The sequence below is a fragment of the Tyto alba genome, unplaced genomic scaffold, assembly GCF_018691265.1.
Source record: "Tyto alba isolate M040663 unplaced genomic scaffold, T.alba_DEE_v4.0 Super-Scaffold_3, whole genome shotgun sequence".
In the NCBI taxonomy this organism is placed as follows: Eukaryota; Metazoa; Chordata; class Aves; order Strigiformes; family Tytonidae; genus Tyto; species Tyto alba.
In genome coordinates, this window is record NW_024881304.1 from 19,035,123 (window position 1) to 19,057,116 (window position 21,994).

The 21,994-nt window shown below is 42.3% G+C and overlaps 1 protein-coding gene across 5 annotated transcripts in view; it reads left to right on the forward strand.

The window, feature by feature from the left end:
* GRM7 (glutamate metabotropic receptor 7) overlaps positions 1 to 21,994 on the forward strand; it is a 303,547-nt gene that overhangs the window by 84,631 nt on the left and 196,922 nt on the right. For all 5 annotated transcript variants that reach the window (XM_032995412.2, XM_032995409.2, XM_032995410.2 and 2 more), the window contains exon 2: positions 17,955 to 18,171. In XM_032995412.2, the coding sequence (XP_032851303.2) occupies positions 17,955 to 18,171 (217 nt within the window). The remainder of the gene's footprint in view (positions 1 to 17,954; positions 18,172 to 21,994) is intronic.

The following is a 21,994-nucleotide window of genomic DNA, read 5'->3' on the forward strand; positions in this document are numbered from 1 at the left end:
TAGACATTTTCTTTGATTAACGATTGTATGTAATATCCCATATATTGAATACTGACAGCAATTTACACCAAATTTGCACACGTGAAACTTCAAAAGGACACTTGGTAGAGAACGAGGATCCTGTTTTAATGGCTGAAAATTATGTTAATGATGGACTAACATTGTCTGGTTCAGCAAAGATAAGAGAAGGGCAGATGAGGACTAGGAAAGGTTGTTTTCTTCATTGAAAATGGCTATTGGTACATTTTACTTAAGATCAGTTTCATCATAGACATAGATTAGCATTTTCTTGAAGGATGAGAAATTTTCTGTCCAGTTTTGTTGGTCCAAGCACACCTAGAAATGTTTGTCATCTATGTGATTTTATAGGAATGCCTAAAAGTACTTGGGGGAGAAATATTTCAGTTTGGGCAAATTGCTGCCCCGAGTTGTATCCATTGCCTTCTTTTAAAGAGAAGCTTTAAGTAATTGAAAGTTTGTATTTGGTTGAAGGAAAATCATACTTAACAAGGCTATTAAAGAGGACGAATGATGATAAAAGTAATCGCGTGAAGAACATAGGAGATTTCTGCAGTTTTCCATAATCCTTTAAGCGACTCAATTTACCAGCACTCCTTTGACTCGAGGAATTAGTTCTTGCCTGTGATGCATTGCCACATGAGAGATGAGGAAGAGAGTTACGTCTGTTCCATCACCCAGTACTTCAGCAGCCGCACTGGTTCTGGTTAACAGCAGTGGGAGCTGAGGTATCCTGCTGCAATGCAGGCTGGAGCCCTGGAAAAGTTCAGAAAGGAGCCCTGTGTCCAGTTGCATTGCACATGAAAATATTGCAACGTTATTTTCAATTGGAGGTGAAACAAGAGCTAGAAATATATAATTTCTCATGAGCAGGAGGGCAAAATAAATAAATAGATAAAGAGAGAAATAAATAAGAGGTCATTGAGGAGGAAAAATATTCTGTTGGGTGATAGGATGAGGGGTAACAGCTTTAAACTGACAGAGGGCAGATTTAGAGGAGATCTAAGGCAGAAATTGTTCCTTGTGCGGGGGGGAGGCGCTGGCCCAGGGTGCCCAGAGCAGCTGTGGGTGCCCCCTCCCTGGAAGGGTTCAAGGCCAGGTTGGACGGGGCTGGGAGCCCCCTGGACTGGGGGAAGGGGGCCCTGCCCGGGGCAGGGGGGGGGCACTGGGGGGGCTCTGAGGTCCCTTCCCACACAAACCAGCCTGTGATTTGATGGGTTACAACAATAAAATGGCAGCACGGCTGCTGCGAGGAGCTGCCCTAATGACAAGAAGCTTGTCCTGGTGACCCCGGGGAGGTTTTGGGGTGTCTGTGGAGTGGGGGCCGTGGTGTTGGAGAGGTGGGCACCTTGTACCCAGGCTCCGGGGCTCGCAGCCACCCAGCTCTGCCGCCGGCAGCTTTGCCACGTCGGGGAGCTGAGTTCAGGGAGTTGTACAAAAGTGATCCTCTCCTCTCTCTGCTTTGGAAATATTGTTTATCTTTTTTAACGAAGATTCTGTGATCCAAACCGTGCAGGTTTTCTGAACATTTCTTCTTGCACAGAGTTCACTGTAGGCTCCTTTCCTCTGCTGTGCTCTGGGCTTGCCGCCATACAAGGGATGGAGTTGGTGGCCTCTGTGGTGTGGTTTTCATCAGGGTGCTGAAAGACAGAACTGTTAGAGACCTTTAAAAAAAAAAAATGTCTCTATATCTGCTTGCTTCTGCATGTGTCTAATAACATGGCCCTTAGAAAGTAATTTGGATTAATTAGAATGTCTGGGCACTTTTGTGATAAAGACATGCCAAGTAATTATCCAGTGTCCAGAATAATCTATCGAGCTTGTGAAGTTTAAGTCTGAAAATTATTCTCCCCTAAGTATTTGTCTTTCTAGCTGTATTTCTGTTATTAAATTTGTTTTCCCACAAGTTAGATAAGAAATGTAATTATTTAGCTGGCAAGCTTAATGTTGAGGTGAAGAAAACCAGTGAAGGTAAAAGTGCGATTGCCTTGTGTTTTTCCTGTAATAATACATAAATATTTTTATATATGTGGAATTACATGGTGATGATGCACTTTGTAAAAGGCCAGAGATGAAATATAAGGAAATAAAAGGTATAGATACTCACTGAAACTTCTCTATGCCCTATAATTCTTGTCTATGCAGTCGAAGAAATGTCAAATGCAGATTTCTCCCATAATTATAACCCTTTCTCACTTGCATCTCTTCTTACCACATTTCCTCGCTCTCCTTTATGCCTAAAGTCTGTGTCCTGAAGGACCTTGTTTGGTTTCTTATGCTCAGAGGACACAACAGGCCTCTTTACTCATCATAATGTTTATTTTAGATGAAAGAAAACATGAAATCAAAGGCAGTCTAAATATAATCATGCAGTCTCCCTGGTGACACCCATCCCCACACCCCGGGTCAGCCCAGTGTCCCTCTTAAACTTTCCAAAGGAGTGTATTAAATGCTGCTCACTACTGTTTTATTTCAAAGGAGTTAATTCTTGACCCCGTGGATGATGAAGGGGAAGCGGAGCATTTCGTAGGGTCTGAGCGCTCATCTCGGTGGTCCCCGCCTCTCCCTCGGGGTCCCGAGGACACGGCGCTCGTCCCTGGGGAGATGAGCAGGCGATGCCTTGGGTGTGAAGCCAAGGAAAACCAGTTGCAGCCACCAGTCAGGGGGTGGAACGTAGGCATCTCCGGCTGAGCGGGAACGCGAGGGTCTCGCAGCCCAGAGGGGCTCTCGGGAGAAGGCAGAGGTTGCAAAGCTCGGTGCGTCGGTTGCATCTTGGTGGGGAGGACGCCTGGGAGAAAAGGGGGTGGTGTGCTCCAGGATTGCGGAGCAGATGGCTCTGCTGGGCCACGGGACCCTCGGGTGTTTGGGGATGAGTTTGAAGATGACAAGTGGAAGGAAAACCCATCCAGACAGCAGCCCTGTGAGCATCCCCAAGGAAGCAAAGGGTAAAGCTCTCGGGGCCAGGGAGGAGGAAAGCCAGGTGGGGATATGATCATGGAGACTGAGATGACAGATTTCCCAAGGAAAGGATATTGTGGTCCTCATGATCAGGTCTGATTTCCTACCTGATGCAGCCTGCATCAGCTGGTGCCGGAAAGCTGTTGTTCACTGGGAGAATATCCTTTAGGAAGACACCCAGCCTTGCTGCAGTGATTTGAGGTGATGGGAAGCTTACTGCCAAAGGCTGGAGTCTTTCAGTGGCTGGGGTTCTCCTGCCTTCACATTTTGGGTTACGGAGCAGCGGGGATGCCCCGGGAGGGAGGTGGGGGGCAAAGCCCCGGGGCTGGCCGGGAGCGCAGGGTGGGCTTCCCAGGCTGCCGGGACCTGCGCTCTTCTTCCCCTCGCCTGCCCCTGCTAGCCCCTCCTATTTTGGTTGAAAAACCCAGAAACTGTGCAAGCTGGCAGCTGAGAACAAGTGCAAGCTTGCTTGAAAACAGCGTCTTTCACCCGATTACGTTTCAGAGCTCTGAAATACATGTGGCGTTTCGGTGAGAGGTCGGGGGACCGGCGTCAGGCTAGTATCGTTCTCATGCAATTTGCAGTTGGTAGTTCAGGGTTGGTCCTGGCTGTAGCTTATGTAGCTCATCGGTTTACAGTGAACGTTTTTACAATAACTTTCTCTTGCTATGGGCTAACAGCAAGATTTTTCCTTTGGTAGAGTTGTCATTGCCGCAGCAGGTGATAACTTTTAACAGAGAAATACAAATAATTTATCAAAGGTGTTGTTACAGAGGCAAACTCTAATATCCTAGGCTGGTGCTTTAGCAGTAACGAACACATTGGAACAAAAGACTTTTAATTACTATTCTTAAATGGAGACTTTATTCCATATATCTGAAATTAAGAACACGTTTGTATCATATCTTTATTAAAATTGTATATAGGAGTTTCCTGTTTACCACGGTATTTGTAAGGGCTATGAGATAAAAATGCATAGTTGTGTTCCTCCCTACACACAGTATTTTTCATGTGCTGTAGGAAATAGTTCTTTGTTGTATGTACTGGCTGCCACTGAAACGCAGTGCATCTTAGATGTTCTGAAATGTTCTTCATATTTCATATTGTAAAAGAAGGCAATATGTGTCATTAAAAAAAAAAAAAAAAGAACGGACAAGTTAGATTTTTATTCCTGCGTTCATTTAGGCCGTGACTCGTCTCTAGCAGTTGTAGGAATCCATTTACGACAGGAAGGAAAACTAACACCTGGGATGCATGGGATCCATGCCGAGCTGGGATAATCTGCTCTATGTATTCAATCTCATTGAATACACTGAGTACTAGTCATTTGTATAATATTCATAATGTTAATCGGTAGCAGCAACACGTTCCCTTACTCCCCTTCTCCCCACGCACGGTGCTGTATGTGGGTACCAACGCTGCCGCGCAGGGGCATCGCAGGCTCGTTACGAGACCCTGTGGCTTAAAGGGAATTTATGCTGTTTGACATCACTGGCAAGGCTTGGAGAGGCGATGCTATTCCCATAAGTACCGGCTGATGGTTTGGTACGGGGAGGTATATCGCTTTGTTCATAAGTGAGGATTAGTTTTAGACCTCTGGATTCATCATTTCCAGGTGAATTCATCATTTCTGGTTACCTAATCATGGTTTCACCCTGGGCATCATCTGCAGTCAGTGCGGAGCGAGCCGTTTCCAGGACAGAAAGAAAAAGTGAAAAAACCTGTTGAAGCATGTAGGTATGAACGACCAGAACTGAAGCGACAGATTCAAATAGGAGCTTACAAGTATTCTTTTTAACCCATAATTTTTCTCTTGCCTCTACTTTTTAATAATGTGCCAACCCGAAACAAAATAGTTTCAGCTTAAAGAAAACCATTCAGGAAACCACAGTACGTGAGCGTGTTAAAAACATAGTTTTCTGTATTATTTGACACATCTTTAAACGCAAAAATACTTCGAATATTATGTGGAGGGAAATAAGGGAAGAAGTGAGTTCCAGAAACCCTGTTTAAAACATCATTTTGCTGGTTCAAATGCAGCTGATACCCTTGTGGGTTTTTTGTAGAGGATCTAAGGGAGGGGAGCTGGAGGAGTTCTCGCTCTGCAAGACTCTCCATTAACATGAAGACCGCTTGGAGACATTTTGATGAGTATAGATTCTTAATTTTGCAATATCTGATCGGTGAAAGCCATTCACAGGGACTCAGTTTTGCTCATCATGATATTCGGCTGCTTACTGAAAGTTTTTCTTTACAGTAAAATTGTAAATAAAAACTTAATATGTATACATTTGTATTGACAAATTTTAGATATGTTGTTCTGTAAAGACAAGAAGGCCATAGGCTTTATTCTCATTGACTATAAGACACTTTGCTATATTGAAAATTTAGAAATAAATATTCAAATCACAGCCTTATTTTCCACAATATAAACACGGATGCTCGCCTAGAAATGCAATTATGAGATATACTCAAATACTAACTCGACAGCTTTCATTTAGTCTAATAACTAAGCTTTGAAGGTTGATTGTTTCACATTGTACCGCATTGCAATTTGTTTCCACTGTAGTGCATTTGTGTGTGTCTGTGTTTGAGTATTACTTTCAGAAAACTGTGTTATGCTATTGAGGTTTTCTGTATTTCAGCCTGTCTGCTGAATAAGTCTTTACTGTTGTTATCTTTATCGGGCTACTTTCAGAATCAATGAGATTTATACTTGCAGATTAAAAACCTTTTAAAATATGCATAGACAATATAAGGTTCAATTATATGTTTGCGATGGATGGAGCAATGTGTACACATAAATAAAACATAAAAGCTGCTTTGCTGTGTTTATCTTCTGGTTCTGATTTATTTTCAAATTAATTAGAATTTGTGAGTCCGTATTTGGATGTGTGAGCTCCAATCACTGCAAGCATATTTATGTTTATATATAGACTTGGTGTACATACATCACTTCTCTATCCATTCACAGTGACTGAGTTCTCGATTTTTGGAAATGCCGAGAGTGTATGGGAATGGTGTATGTAAAAGGAGAAGGAAACAAATCGACCTACTGCAGTCGCGTCTCGTAACCACACGTAGGGCACATCTGGACTCTGGCTCTCTGCTCAACACTTCTTTGAATGGTTGAAGTGACCCTTCTGAGAATGCCTTGCTTGATGTAAACCTGCATGCTGTCGGAAGTAGGCTTCAGTCCTCAAGGGATCGTTTTTTGGCATCTAGAAGACCCTGAAGCCGGTATTCAGACTGAGTAAGAGGCAGCTGTGTCTCCCTCTGCTTCATTGTGCAAGACTTAGAAAGCATTGATGTTAGCTTCTCCAAAATGTGAACCTACCTAAGGCAGTATTCTTTCCCGTTCCCAAGTGCCTGATGGGCTAGACAACCATTAATCTTATTCTTAGCAATGTGGTACAAATACAGTTGCATTTTTGACACCAGTTGTTTTGTTATCTGTAGCATTTAGTGTTTTTTTCCCTTTGAGATACCATTGCCTGTTTTGTCTGCTGGAGATATTGCTTATGCTTTCTTAGGCTGTGATAGAAGTAAACAACCCCAAAAGTAGATTCAGTCTTAGCACAAACTCAAAGAATACAGAATATGCCTCTTCCCAACTTGTTTATTCTTTCTCTTTCATACAGTATCTTTGTAATTATGTTTTAGACATTGTGGTGTGTCATGGGATAAAAGTGCGACAGGGTATCCGTGTATGTTATTTGTAGGCTGAATTTAATTCACAACACGAGGTTGAGGAGACTGTTGCTGCATAAGCAACTTTGTTGTACCATATGATTACAAAAATAGGGCCATTAGAAAGGTTATAGGGTCCCTGTACTCCCATCACCTTACGTGAGTCCAGCTAAAAATTGGCTTGAAGTATTAGCTCGTAATAGACAAGATCCTTTGATGCTTTGTTAAGATTTCAAATTACCTCTAGGAGAGTACCATCTATTATTTTAATACTGCACTCAAGCTTTCATTCTATCAGGGCCGGAGTTAAAAGGTGAAGAGCTGTGCATTCTTGCATTTCAATGGATGGGCAGTCACCACTGATATTTTAACTGATGTATCCTAGGAGGAATATTCTAGTTAGTATTGTCAAATCAATGAATATATACTAGTATGTATAAATGTGCTGTGCTGGTCATATCTCATCAACCAGATCTGCAAACCAGTAGGGCTTTATCACCTTGCTAGTTTATGAGCAAGCCAGCTAAAATTCTTAACAAGTTAAATATTTCACCGACAAACATTAAGTGGTGAAGTTTCATAACAGCACGTGTTCCTTTGTCTGTATTATCAATAATCTCTGTGGTGCAGTAGATAAATATTTCTGTTGGCGGATGGGAGCTGTAAGAGGTTCCCCAAACCTGGATGTGTGTGTTGTGTCAGGTGGGAGAAATTTTGCCTTCTGTCTGTCTGCACGCGTCTGTATGTCAGGGAGGATGGGGAAAGGGGCTTGTGCCTCTGCCTGCCTGCATCAGGGGATGTGCTAATGCATCTCTACAAAGGCATGGGGGGGGTGAAGACTTTCTATACCTAGGGCTAGGAATAATAACAAAGTATAAATTAAATTTTGAATTTAATATTATTTAAAATACAGATAAACCAAGAGAAATTAAAATGTAAGTAAAATAAATAAAAACTAATTTTACTTCTGAGAAGCGAGCACTTAGAAGTGATCTTCTTCATGATCACATAAACACAACTTTATACTCAAAGAGGAATTTGTACACACAAATCAGGCAAGTGTGTATCTAAAAGCCTTTTCGTATTTCAGTGTAAATTCAAATACTGAGTTCTGGTCTTTTTTTTTTTTTTTTTTTTTCCCCCAATTTTCTCTCAAGGATTGTTTTGAAACAAAGTCCCAAGGTATGACAATTTACTGGAAAAAACCTTAACAACTCAGATGATAACGGTTGGTCTTGCAAACACAAATACCTGCAAACAAAAAGGACCTATTTTTTATGTTGTTGTGGGTGTGCTGGAACACAACAGCTAAGAAATGTTAAAGAACATGACGTCTTTTGATACACGGAGGAACATATTTTTGTCTCTCAAAGGAGTAGTATTCAATATGTATGAAGCTTTTGTGTCCAAGCTACAGCACAGACCGAGATTTTTATTTAAGTAATTCTCTAAAGGACACGGTGAAAGAACAGCTGAATTCCACTTGGGCCTCACCTATTTCTAAAACAATGTGCAATATTGACAGTGGTGTTGAAATCCTATTCTGCCTTCCTCAAAGGTGTTCTATTTTTGTAGTAGCAGTGCAGTGGGAACTGTGCTTTTTGGCACAGCTTGGTCCAAAGGTTTGAATGAATTATTTTTAAGAATCAGAAACTTTTTGAATTGGTTCACAGAACCTGCTCAAAGGAGCTTGATTATAAAGAATGCTCTTTGCCCATGGAAAAGGTTATTAGACTGTTAACTGCAGAAAAGGCACTTACTGGAGCTCTAAATCTCAAAACATTCAGCAAAGTAGGTTATATCTAGATGGCTGCTTCATGACTTTGTTTGCTTCTCCATTTGCAGCAGGTCTTTGAGCAGCTCTGTGGTGGCTCCGTGTTTCATAGGGAGGTCATCTCAGTCATCTTGCCTTAGGGACAAAAACCTGGAATTGCAAGCCACGCTTTATACTACCCTCTTCCCTCTTGTACCTCCTCCTACTGGATAACGGATCAGCATGGCTGATAGGACTTTTTGTTTCTCCAGTTTATTGGGTCAAGTGTTTTTACTCTCTTGTGGCAGTGTGGAGGAGCCAGGACCAGCGCTCTGGCCGAGTGAGAGCAGATTAAAGCACGGGCAGGCACAAGGAATGGGAGAACCTTGCTCTGAGAGGAAGGCAGTGTCATGGAAGAAGTTTTTTTTAAAAAAAAAATCATTTATGCCTGTGTAGGAAGAGAAGTGAGCCTATAGGTTCATTATGAATTGACTCAGTACAAAAATCTGTAGATCTTAGCCACTGGGAATATGTTCAGTGAGACGCAGGTACCAGTCTTTGTGCGCCTGGGTACCCTAATGCACAGATTAGACAAGTCAAAGTGTTAATGGTGAAAGTATAAATGGACAATTCTTAATCCACAATACATGTAAACTTGAGACAGGTGTTATGTCCTTATTTATCAGAAGGACGGTATTATTTACCGCCTCCCTATAGGGAGATAAGATGCTTATTTTCTTGCTAAGACTAATTTTCTTTAAAATTGTGGATCCTGGTTTCAAGTCATCTATCCAAGGGTCTTTTAGCATTTAAAAGTTAAGAGTTCAACTCCTATTTTGCAGCCGTAAAAGCCCAAGCTTTGCCATAAGCTCATTGTTGTCACAAGTAGACCTAGTTCTAGGCATAGGACATCAAGGTGAAATATAGGGATATTTCATATTCATAGACACCTCTAATTTTACTATGTTTTTATAATTTTTTTATTCCTGCTTTTTATCTGAGTTGATAAAATGCTCCAATGAACTATGCGGACAGTACTAATTGCTGTAATTACTGTTCCTGTAATTGCTACAATTATGTTTTTCTGGAGTAATTCTAGAAAAGGAACCAGGAGAGACCTTGTAGATATGGAAAATGCTCCCAGCTTGTCAATAGTATTCAGGATATCTTTCCAGTTTAGAGCTATGTCAGTTCTGCTGGGGGTGAAGGTTGATTTTGCGTGCCCTGAAATGGGCTCTTCCGTATGCCCTTTTCAGGTTTGAAATGAATTTTTAAAAAAATGAAAAAGCATTCTGTTACAAAGTCAGTGACAGTTATATTTTGTATTTGAGAAAAACAAAGTAGCGTTGGAGTTGTTTGTTTCAGTAATGGATTACATCCATTATAATGTTGGTAATCAAGGAGTTGTGAATTTTAAAAGGTCTTATTCACCGGATCCATGGCTCCGGAAGCACGACGGCACACGGCCTTGCTCCGTGGTGTCGGGACGTCAGGCCGGCGGCACGTCATGTAACAGCTCTGTTAAGGTCCATTTCTGCGCTGTTCAATTACAGGAAGTTCTTTAATAGGACTGTCCTTCCCTCTTAATTTCCACCCAACAATCTGCATGGAGCTTCTAATGTTTATTCATTATGTACTGAAACCGAAGTCTATGCTGCATGGGAAGACAGTTCAGTAAAATGAGATTACAAATAACCTTTCCCTGTGGTTCCCCCTGTTTTTCTAGTTCATTACCCTTCCTGACACTACTTTATTTTCCTATCACTGTCATTCCTGAATTATCTGATACGGAGAGGTCCATACAGCAGTGACCTTGTCCAGTTTTTCATTGACAACTCATCAAGAATGCCTATACTTCTTCATAAATACAGAATTTTCATCCCACCTGGCAATGCTCATAAAAAAAAAAAAAAATAGTTTATATGAGGCTTGGGAGCTCTGACATAGGTCCTCAACTGCAGATGCTGAGCACTTTGAAAATCTCTCCTTTACAATTCTTTGGAAAGCAGGATTTACTCAATTTGATTGACATGTTAATAGTCCTTTTGGTCTATGAGGTCAAGTTGAGAGAAGATCCATTCACATATGGGCTGAAGTCATAGTATGGGACGAGTAGTGTGAGATGGAGCTCTCACAACAGGTTTGGTGGACTGGGCCAATGTGGATATAGGCAAAATTCATGTACATGAATCATTTATTTGGTTTATTTTCTTAGTGTTTCTTTTGTTGCTCTTGAAGATATTTCTGTTTTATTAAATACACTTATCCTCCTCCAGACTCAGCTGCTCATTTATACTTGACGTTGTTTATATTTGTATATCTGTACCTTATGAAATATCCATCCAATTCCCTTGCAGGTGATTGTGTTGATCTCTAATACATTATTAGGAATTCACTGTGGGATAACGTAAGAGAGGTGGTGATGTGAGCAAACAGGACTTTGTTTGAACACCAATAGCTTTAGTAATTGGTAAACAGAGTGAGAGAAACTAGGGTGAACTGTAAAATAGATTAATGGGTTTGAAATTTTTCTGTTATACAAATGCCCTCCTTTAGATATGCTGCTTTTGTTCGCTGCTCGGGAAAATTTGCTCTTGTGGTGTAACTTCTGCACAGAGCAACAGGTTTGTCATATGTAAACACCTTCCAGACTATGGCAGAGCTGTACAGAAAGAATTTCTGTTGCTCTGAAAATCGATTTACATGAAAACTTTTTTTTGCTAATTGTTTTGCCTTGTTTTCTCATTGTCAACATTTGATTCTTGAGTATAAAACCCAGCTTGAAATGCGCTACTTCTAAAATTTCATCATAAAACATAATAAAGAGGGATTATCAAAGCACTTTAGAAGGATTTGTTCTCATCATTACCTAAGACTGTCGGGAATATTATTCCCTAGTCTTTTAAGGGCCCTAGAGCAAGAATTGCAGTAATAGTTGTTTTCATATGCACCTTTCAGGGCACACGCTGCTAGATTGACACTTCGAGAAAATCTACCCAAAGCTCCCGATTTAGCAGTGTTTAGCTTTCGGAAGGGCTGGTGAGGAGGAGAACAAAAGGCAGAGATATTATTTGTTATATATACGGCCATGCTGGCTAGCTGGCTGGCGTGCCACGGGGCCACCGACGGCTGCCGGGCGGGCAAGAGCCGAGGCCGTTGCACCGCCCCACGGATGTCAGCCCCTGAGCAACTGGAGTGAACTCGAATTCCCCCTCCAGCCGAGTGGAAATCAGCAGGAAGGTTCATTCCTGTTATCTTAGCGAGCTTTGAGTCATAATCTGATCTTATTTTGTATCTAGCTCAGGCAAAATTGTCTTCCTGTTTGGAGGAAAGTGAAAATGAAGAAAGCGTAGAGGAGTTTTTCCCAGAGAATTACAGCTAGTTAGAAACTTCAAATAATTTTAATTCAAGGCAATGAAAACAATTATATGCAGTTCACAGGATGCTGAAGCTGTTTGTTATGCAATTTGAGATGTAAATGGTGAACAAAGACTAGTTGTACTAACTGATGATTAAATCCTGACATGATAAATTTCTACATGAATAAAATCTCAGACCTAAACAGATTCAAGATTGTTAGTCATCCATCAGTTCACACCAAAGAGTTTTGCAGCCAAGTGAAAAGTCTTCAGGCATCTTATTTTTGTAAAGTTAAGTTATTGGCAGGATTTTGCCATTTGTGTAGACTGACACTGCACTGACAAATGAGATGACTTCAGGAGGCTTTAGCAAAGTAGGGTTGTTTTGGTTTTTGTTTTTTTTTTTTTTTTCTTTTCTTCTATTGTCAGGAAATCATATCAATAAAACTTAATAGGAAGTTGAAAGCAAAAAAGCAGCAAACTGTGAACTTAATATTACCCTGGTGGGAGCTCATTAATATCTCAACAGGTATACTCATGCATTATCTCAATTGCACATGGCCCTTAGGGAAATTGCCTTTTCTGACGTTTTCTGACTACTGTCATTTCGTGAGTTGGGTTCAGGTGCACCATTTTATTAATCTTTTAATAAGTTACAGAAGAGATGTAGCCGAACTCAATCACATTTGAAGTAGCGGAGTAGCAATAATTATTTTTATAAGTTCCACTGATTCATGGGGTTCTTGGCCGTGCAAATGAATTTGCCGGCAGTGAGGCAGAGGTGTGGGCAGTCAGCCCAGTGCTTCTGGTGGTCACTGCAGTTTCGGAGGGACCTGGTTTGTCTTCTGGTGCTGGGTCTCTTGCGTGTTTCCAGCTGAGACAGTTGGCCATTGGCAAGGAGCGCACCACTTTTTGTCATTTTGCTTGAGAAGAAGGATCTATTGAACAGGGGGAGGGGCAGGAGGAAGAGGAGGGTACGGGATGAGTTGATAGTGCAAAATAAGTTTGCAATGAAGGACTGGAACAACAAGTTTCTATTTCAGTTGCTTTTTACTCTGAAATACGCAGTTCCAGATCTGATGTTGAAAAATGGTTGATGTTGCAAAGAGTGACTTAGGAGACCATCAGAGAGACGTGTTGATCCTCGGTGTTTTTTCTGCTGTGGCTTTTGGTGAAGCTGCTCACAAAACAGGCCACGCTTTTCTAGCAAGACAAGCAAGTGTGATCCAGAGAGAGCTTTTCATTAACAGAAGAACATGAAATAAATGAAGAATAATGTTCAATGTTAAAAATCAATTAACATTAATTAATCACTGACTAATGCAATGTTCCCAGCATTAATCATTCACTCCTGCTGTAATCAGAACATCAGCCAGGCGAACGACACGTAAAACTCCCGAGTGTGATGTTTGCCATTGTCCTGTAAACACGACGACTGCCTCCAGGAAAATCTGCCTCCCACCTCAGTGATCTGCCCGCCCGTCTGCCAACACCGGAGCGTCCTTCAGAAAGCTCCAGCTACACCCCTGTCTTGTTACGTGACGCAGGCTCAGGCACGACGCCTCTTCTGCAAATGCCAGCTGCTGTTCAGTACATGAAGGAGGACCACGGGCTTTTCTCACTCGCAGCCTTGCTGCGTAAGGGCCAGGGGGATTTTTATTCCCTGTGCTTTATGGATCGTAGCTCTTCTGCCAAGATGTTAGAGCCATTTGGAAAGCAGACTGTGATTCCCTGGAGGTTTTTGATGTTTCACATGTGTTTCAGAACAGGAAACAGGAAAAATGTGGTGGAAAAGAAAGCTTGTTTCTTTAAACTAAAGTTTTGAATGTGAGGTACCTATGACAAAGAGCAGATTTTACCAAAATCAGAGAAAAATAAATCCATCAAGAGACAGAAAATATTTATCAGTTTAATTAAAACAGCCACTTAGTTTAAAATACTCCATGCTGTGATCCTGACATGAAGTCAGTGTCATCCTCACTGGGTTTGTTGGCATCCCAGTTCTTCCCATGGCAGCAGGACGTGGTGTCTCAAACTGGACCCTTGCAGGACCTAAAGGAAAATGAGTATGGCTTAAGAGGAGTGACACATTTAAAAACTTGCAAAAATGGGGAAAGCTATAGGGAAGGGGGAGTGCAAACTTTTTTATTTAGGTGCTATTTATTTAGTGCACAAATTGAGTGAAGTGGATCAACTTCCAATTTTTTGTGTGGTTAGAGCATGGCGCAGGCTAGCTGGTACTGTCGGTGGCTTTTGTTTGCCGGCCTGAACCATACCAGCAGCTTTCAAAACCAAACTGAAAGAAAACTGGCAGTGGTGGGTACATCTGAGAGGACATTTAGGGGACACAGTAGGTAGCAGTACAACTACGTTTAAGATCGCCTATTGCTCAGGCATCCCTGGCATCGTACCACAGCTTTTTCTGCTTTTTGCTCATTCCTCTTGTGTCTGCGTGTGAACGAGAGACTTCCCATCACGGGGCTGATCATTCAGCGCCTTTCAGCAGTGCTAGGTGATGGTTTTACAGACTGATCAGGGTGGAGGAGACTTGGTTGTTAAACGTCCAGTTATTTAACGGCAGTTCTGTGTGGATAGTTTTACTGAGGCTTTTTTCTGCACCTTGGAATCTGAAACCCAGTCTGCATGCATCCAGCCACCGCTCTCCTGGCGCTGGGGCAGGAGGTTTGCTTGCATGATGTGAGCCAGGAGCCTCCAGCCCCCTGCCCCGAGGGGGAGGCCTGGGCCACTCTCAAGAAGCACCAGCATGTGCTTGGGAAAGGTTGACCAAGGGTATGAATTTCACGATCAGAGTAATGAAATTATAGCCCTTCTTGTTCTCCCTTGGACCCCGCTCATCTTCCTTGCATGGTGAGACCATTTACATCACCTCTGGGAACAGGGAACGGTGAAATTTGGCCAAACTGGGGTTGGGTCTTGATGAAGTGGGTCAATCTGTTTTGATTTCCAAGTGCCCTTCAGCGTTCGCAGGAGCTGAAGGGCCATGGCTGGGAGCTGAGCTGGAGAGCAGCCGTCGGCACGCAGCAGCACAGTGTCTTGTCTTGTGGATGTTGCTCTGACGAGCGTAAGCAGGAGATCTCAGAGAGAGGGGGCCTGGCCATGGAGATCTGACTGGAGTTCACGGGATGTGCTGTTTTTCAAACTAAATTCACCCTCGGTAAAAACAAAACAGTAACGAAGAAGAACATATGATGTGAAGTATGGGAGAAAGGTTCCCAGCTGAGTCTGAGAGAGGTTTGTCCACATCCAATTGGATGTGAATGTTAAAAAAGGAAGAGAAGAAGAAATAAGGAATTGTTAGATTTTAGCTGATGCAAACAGATGTTCCCTTTGGATACCTGGGAAGGAGCTTGCATGTGTGGGAAGGGGAAACATGCCTGCAGCATGCTCTGATGTACTGGACAAAGTTGAACTCTAATGACTGCAGTCCATATTGTATCCATTTAAGGACCTTTCTCCCCATAATCAGACAAAATCTTATGAAAATTATACTCTTCATACATATAACTTTATGTTACTTTTACATATCCTGTAAGAAACACTGGTTAAAAAAAAAAAAAACAACAAACAATATTTGCTTTTTATACTCCAAGTGCTTGAAACAGCCAGAAGTGCTTAATATTTTATGGACACAGGTAAAAAGCTAAAAAACAAGAAAGTCTCATAAGTAGTATAAGCAATGGAGCAAATTCTGTAGAAGCTTTGCTCTTTGTAAAAGTGCAGAATATGCTTCTTTTGATTTTTAGTTGAGAAAGCAGTTGTCGGCAAGTTAGAATACAAACATTGCCACGGATAAAAATTCATATTTCATCCTTTCTTTTATTTATAATTTAAAAACCCAAGACTCAGCTATCTCAGTAGGGCTCTGTTTGTGGGACTGTGTGTTGTGTGCTGGATGCTTGTCTACTAACAGGTAAACAGCACCCATAAAGTCAGCCTGGTTAACTGTTCCACTTAACGTAATACCATCTAATAAATAGATGAGTTAAGCTGATGAGCAGCTTAGCAAACCCCGTTAAATGCTTTGTACGAATGAGAAGAGAGCAATCCTAAAATGTCACCAGTCATTTATTACAACAGCAACTGTAGGCACAGACAAATTAGGAATTTAACTTCTTTTTGACAGCCAGGGTGCCCAGCATTTTCTGTGTAACTGCAGTAGTTGGTGTTAGCTGAAAGTCATCCCTAAGGTAGATTAAAAATAAAGAACGCTGATAAATTGGTGTAATCTATTTATTTGTCTTTGAGAGTGATCCCCAAGCTTTTCTGGCCCTTAGGCAAAATACTGAGCAAGTAAATCATGCACCAGTGGTCAACACCATGCTGTGTTCTTCCTGGCAGCCTCAATTTTAACTTTTGTAATTTTCTGTGACTGGATCACTGGAAAGTCTCGCTGGCAACATGTTGTACACAAGCCACAGATCTAAAATAAATCTGACAAGGCTTTGTAGACCACTGCTGTCTTGCATTAAAAACCTAAAGCATCCCAGCCTTCAGATTGATTAGCCACGTCTGTGCTTATAAACCCAGCGGACGTGCAAAGGACTGACACGACTCATCCGAAGGAAATGCCGTGCCAAGCAACGGGGGATTCAGTTCTCCGACATCCACAGCAACAGCCCGAACACCCGCTGAAAGTTCCAGTGTTTGTTTAGGTTTAAAAATTCATAGCGAGTAAGAGCGGTCCCACGGCTGGGACTGATGCAGCCAGTTCCCTGCGCGGGGGTCCGGCCGGTGTGGGGCTTGAGCAAGGGCCACGAGCTGTGTTTCACCCCAGGATGATGCTGAAAGAAGCTAAAAAGCTCTTAAATAAGTCCTGTGCTACAGTTTGTTACGGTTTATAATAAACCAGTAATTTCTACCTTTACGCACAGGGACGTGTCTCAACTAAATGTTCAGGTATTTAATAATTTGGGATGGTTTGGATAAGTTCACTTATCTTCTGGGTCTTGAGAAGCAGTTTGGCTTTACAGGTCTGCTTTTACTCTGCTGTAGTAGTTATAAATGTACATGCAGATAGATACGGTGTGTATTCTGTGGAAATACTGCATTTGCTCTCATCTGCTGCTGAACTCTGTGGGAACCGAGGGCGCCAAGCCCTTTGCAGTATTGAGCCTGGGGAAATATAATGTTTATCCTTCTGAGAAGGCAGGAAAGCTAATAAATACTTGTAGGAATGGTGTACAGAGGCAGAATACGAGAATGCAGAAGATGCTTGTAGTGAGGCATGAAATACTGACCTTTCTGCAGTCTCGAAGTCTAAAATCATTATATATGATCGTGTTTCGTGTATATTTCAAACCTTTTTTTTCCCCTCCTTGGCATCTCAAGTGAGAAATATGGCAGGTTCCTTAATTTAAAGAGCAGTCCCAGACTGTTACTCAAACAATTGCATAATGGCTCCGGGGATTAACATACTGTCATCTTGATAACTGCTTAGGGACCTTTGTTATCAAGGTAAAAATAGCCCTGGACAATATTCTGGTTTCTCTGTTATAAAAAGTAACTGTCAGTCTCCTTCGCACTCTGACCTTAGAGGGAAAAGCAATGGGCCGTTTGTCATGGGCAGGCAGAGTTTTAGGACAGAGCTGAATTACAACCAGGTTGTCTTTGTGGGTCAGAGATGTCCATGCTCAGCCATCTTCGTGACTGTCCTTCACAAGAGAATAAAAAATAAACATCCTTTTGTTTAAATCTGGAGTTGCCGTGTAATGTTTAAGAGCTTCTTCATCCTCCAAAAACTGATGAAGGTTCCTTCTGGCGTTCAGCCAGCCATGGCAGGTATAGGTTGAAACTCAGTTGCATTCAGGATCCCAAATAACCTGATGCTAGTAAACCCAGAAGATCAGTAAAAAGAACTTGGTGAGAATAATGGTTTGTGTGTGCTGTATTTGAATAAGATTGCCTGAAAGGAAGAAATTATGAATGTGCACATGTACAGTTGTTTTCAATTGATTAATGATTTTTCTGTGTAACTTGAAGTCAATGAAAAAATTGTTTCTTTGACTTGTACATTGTAAAGGAACACGGTAGAGAAATATAGATGGATGCAACATGAACTGAGGCTCAGCTGAAGCTAACTGCTTTAGCTAACTGCTGCAAGAAGTGCAATAAGTATATGAATATGTGTATTTATCAGAAATTATTTTTTTCTACAGATCCCACAAATCAGTTATGCCTCAACTGCACCAGAGTTGAGTGATGACAGGCGCTATGATTTCTTCTCACGTGTGGTTCCTCCAGATTCCTTCCAAGCACAAGCAATGGTGGACATTGTGAAAGCTTTGGGATGGAATTATGTGTCCACTTTGGCATCTGAAGGGAATTATGGAGAAAAAGGAGTCGAGTCCTTCATGCAAATTTCCAGAGAGGCAGGTAGGCAACGCCCGTCCTCCCTCCAGAAAATTCTATAGAAGTAATGAATGTTATTTTGTACCAAATGTTATATTATTTTTCTAGAACGTATATTTGATTCTAAAGTCACTCCAGTTCTTTGCAATGCCTCTGTAGTGTCTCCTAGGTACTCTCATTCCTAAATTACTTATGGAGTTTCAGAGAGTTTGAAACCTTAGTGGTTTTCAATCGTTTCTGGAGAAAATACAAAACCCTGAGTCTTATCAAGCTCCTACTATTCCACTGTATGGCATTATATTATGTTGACATGGGTAGAAGACAGATTTTAAAATGCTGAGCTTTTATCTCTCCACAGCTAGAATTCTGTGAAGACTGCTTGTTACCAGACATCGACTCGTGTCATACTATTGCTATTCACCTTTCAGATCGCTGCCTGATTTGTATTGCTTTTCTTTAGCATCTCAATTCAGTTGAGAAAATTCATAATCTTTTACTTGAAGGCTCAAAGACCGCTGGCCTGGGATACGGAGGCAGCAAAACTCAGCCATGTGGTGCAAGGCACATCAGACCCTTTGGTGTGATGCATCATGGTTTTCTTGTTACTGGTTTCATTTCGTGGTGTCCCAAGAAGGCCAGACTGTGTTGGACAATGTCACTTGCCACTGAGAGATGGTCCAAGAGGACGGGGAGATGCTGTCTTGTGCTGGGTGAGGCTTATGGTATCGAGTTGAACCTTTGTAATTTTGTTGACAGAAATCTCCAATTCTCCAGCTTGCTTTCCTGTTCTGGTACAAAACAAAGAGGAGAGCTGTCTTGAAGGTGTGACTGCTGTGTCAGCGTGCTCGTACCCCTGTAACTTCCTCTTCAGGGTAAATAGTTCTAAACTTCCCCAGAGATGCCAGAATGTAGGAGTATTTTAGATGGTGCTTCAGGGAACAGAGGTATAAATCCATCGCAAGTTGCTTTGCAACCCAGAATGATAAAGGTGGGGAAATTGAAATATTTAAAGTTGATTCCTGTGCTGGTAAGGGAAAATAAGCAGCTGATGTAATTTGTTATTGGTGATGTATGCATAGCCTGTCTCCTGAAGCCTTCAGTGATATATCCTGATTGGGAACCCACCATCGTTGTACAACAACAAGCTCAGCTGTTTTCCCAAACCAAACTCACAGATCTCCCACCCTGTAACTGCCCTGGCGTCGCGTTTAATAAAACCAGCACGAAGCAATCCACCATCCCCTTGCTCCGTCGCAAAAATCACCGGCCAGAGTAGGGAGTGCACGGAAAGAAGGGACTAGGACGGGACGGGGCTGCTCGGCAGCAGCCGCCGGCCGTTTCCATCCCCTGGGCTGTGGCAGAGCTGGCTTGGCAGCACACGCTCGCTTCGGACCCGCGCAGCGTCGCCGGCTCCCAGGCTGATGGATCCTGCCTGGCAGCATAATCCAAGGAGTGAGCCGGGAAGGCAGCTGCATGGAAAAGAAAGGGGCTTTAGAGAGGGGAATCCGGAATTGTTTCATTATGTTGATATCACAGAAGGAACCTATATTTGCATAAATCTGTCTGTTCGTTCGAATGCATATTTATACGGTATTAAAGAAAATGGATTTGGATTTAATACTGCAGGAAGTGACAAATGCCGGAGTTCATTATAATTTAAAATTGGCTTTATTTGCAAATATCCACTGTTGCAAAATCATACCAGAAATGCGTTCTCTATGTCAAGGACAAGCTCTAGCTGAATAATACCGTATCATTTTGTAGACCTTCTGCAGAATTAAATTAATGATAGGAGCTGTTCATGTAGTCAACACGTAATTCAATGTCCTTCATAAAAAAATAAAGCATAAAACCAAAAGAATACCCTGCTTAAAACAGCTTTGCGTGCAGGGTGGTACAGGTCACACCTACAAGATTAAGACACTAGCAGGGATAGTGCATGAACTTTCTTTCATAGACACAGCCTGCCTTGTCTGCAAACGGGAATAATCCAATCCCTGGTGCTGCCTCCGGCTCCGTACAGCTTCTTTTTCTTCTTAGGGCTGTGCTGAATTTTTTTTTTGTGTTACAGAGATAAAGCTAAGGTGAAGTTCTGAGGGGATTTAATACCTGTCAACAAGCTCCCTGGGTTTTTTAAAACCCTGGGAAGTGTAAGAAAATCCTGTTGTCTAGATATTTAATGGAACGGTGCTGCCTGGAGATAGAGATCCTGACCTGGATCCCCCAATGAGGAAATGGCACCATGTGACCCAATGTTGGGGATCGGTTGTGATTATCTCCCTGGTGCCGTTTTGGGGGGTCACGTTCCAGTGGGATTTGCCCGTGGTCTGGGGGAGATGGCATTTTCGGGTTGCTTTCCTGGTGCCTGATGTGGCTGTGTTTCCTTGAGGACATTTTATGCAAAAGAAATGATTAACCAGGCTGTCAGGTGATTGCTGTAATATCAGGGTTTGGAAAGAGCCTCCCGAAGAAGCAATAAGGAGCAATAATTTTTCTGGCTCGCGGATGTGGTGTAGTTATTAGCTCCTTGATCTAGCTATTTAAAAACATTTGGGTGGTCAAGAGGCGTGTGTCTGCATGCACGAAGTGAGCAGTCCTCTCTAATGAGGGACAGGAGGTTTCACGAGATAGAGGAGTATTACCAAGATCAGTTGCACGTCAAGTATTGAATATATTTAAATGGGTCCAAATACAAGTGGCACACGTGATGCTCCTCAGGAGGAGTTGTGCCACGCTTAAAGCATTGTCCGTTTAATCTCTGTGTTCAGGCTCTGGTCTGGCGCAGGGTTGGGATGCTGTGTGGGCTGCCGCAGCTCAAGGCAGAGATGGGAACCCAGCGAGTTCTGCGTGCGCAGACTGGCAGCCCCCCTGCTCCCAGCCCCAGCACCCAAGTAATAAACCCCTAAACAAAGTGGTGGCACGCAAAGCTCTGCGGCCTGGTGCAAATCAGGGAATGCAATAGGTGCATCTATAGCTCCGAGGTTCTTTTTAGTCCTGGTTTCTTCACGCTGCCCGGGCTGTGAGAAGGCGATGGGGTGCTGGCTGCTGATGGAGAGCTTTACCGGCTGTAGGGATTGCAGAGCTGGGGTGAACCCTGACACCCCTCCCCACACACACACACGTGCCTGACCCCCTTTTGGCAAGCAGAACAGAGTTGGGAGAGGTGTCAGAGCAGAGGTCCGTGTGTCTGTCCTTCCTCAAGGGGCCCCTTAGGACCACGTGCGTCTGCCAGGAGCAGGAATGGCCCCGGAGCGGAGGGAATTAGTCAAAGTTGGAGACAATAAGCAGTTGCTATTAGCTCTAAGAAAATTGCCTTGTATCTCATAATCAGTGTATTTTGTCAGAAAGGAAGATTTAGTCCATAGGTACCAGCACATTCGTTATCTTTGGCCTCAAATCTGCAGCAAGCTAATTATCCTAAATTCAGTGTGTTATCCAGACTTGTTTCTGATTCAGCCAAGATCTTAGGAATTGTGAGGATGAGTAGAAAGTGCTATTCTTGCTTAGTTTTCAAATATGCTTTAACATATAAAGACTTTGCTTGATCCTTTGAGTTAATAATTCTCCAGAAAGTGACTTTTATTATGAGTACTTCAGGCAAGTTTGAATATGTCATTGTGGCAGGAGATGAAGATTTGAAACATTCTCTGCAGTCTGTGGGATTAATAAATTAGGGGAATGGTCTAATTATGGAAAATCTAAAGGACAATTTCAGATTATTAATGAAACTACTGAATACTTGAATTTCAAAGATTAATTCGTCTTTGATTTTTTAAAAGATTAATCTGTACCAGAAGGTTAATTGCTATCTGTCAGAAATACATATATTGGTGCTGTTAGCAAAAGA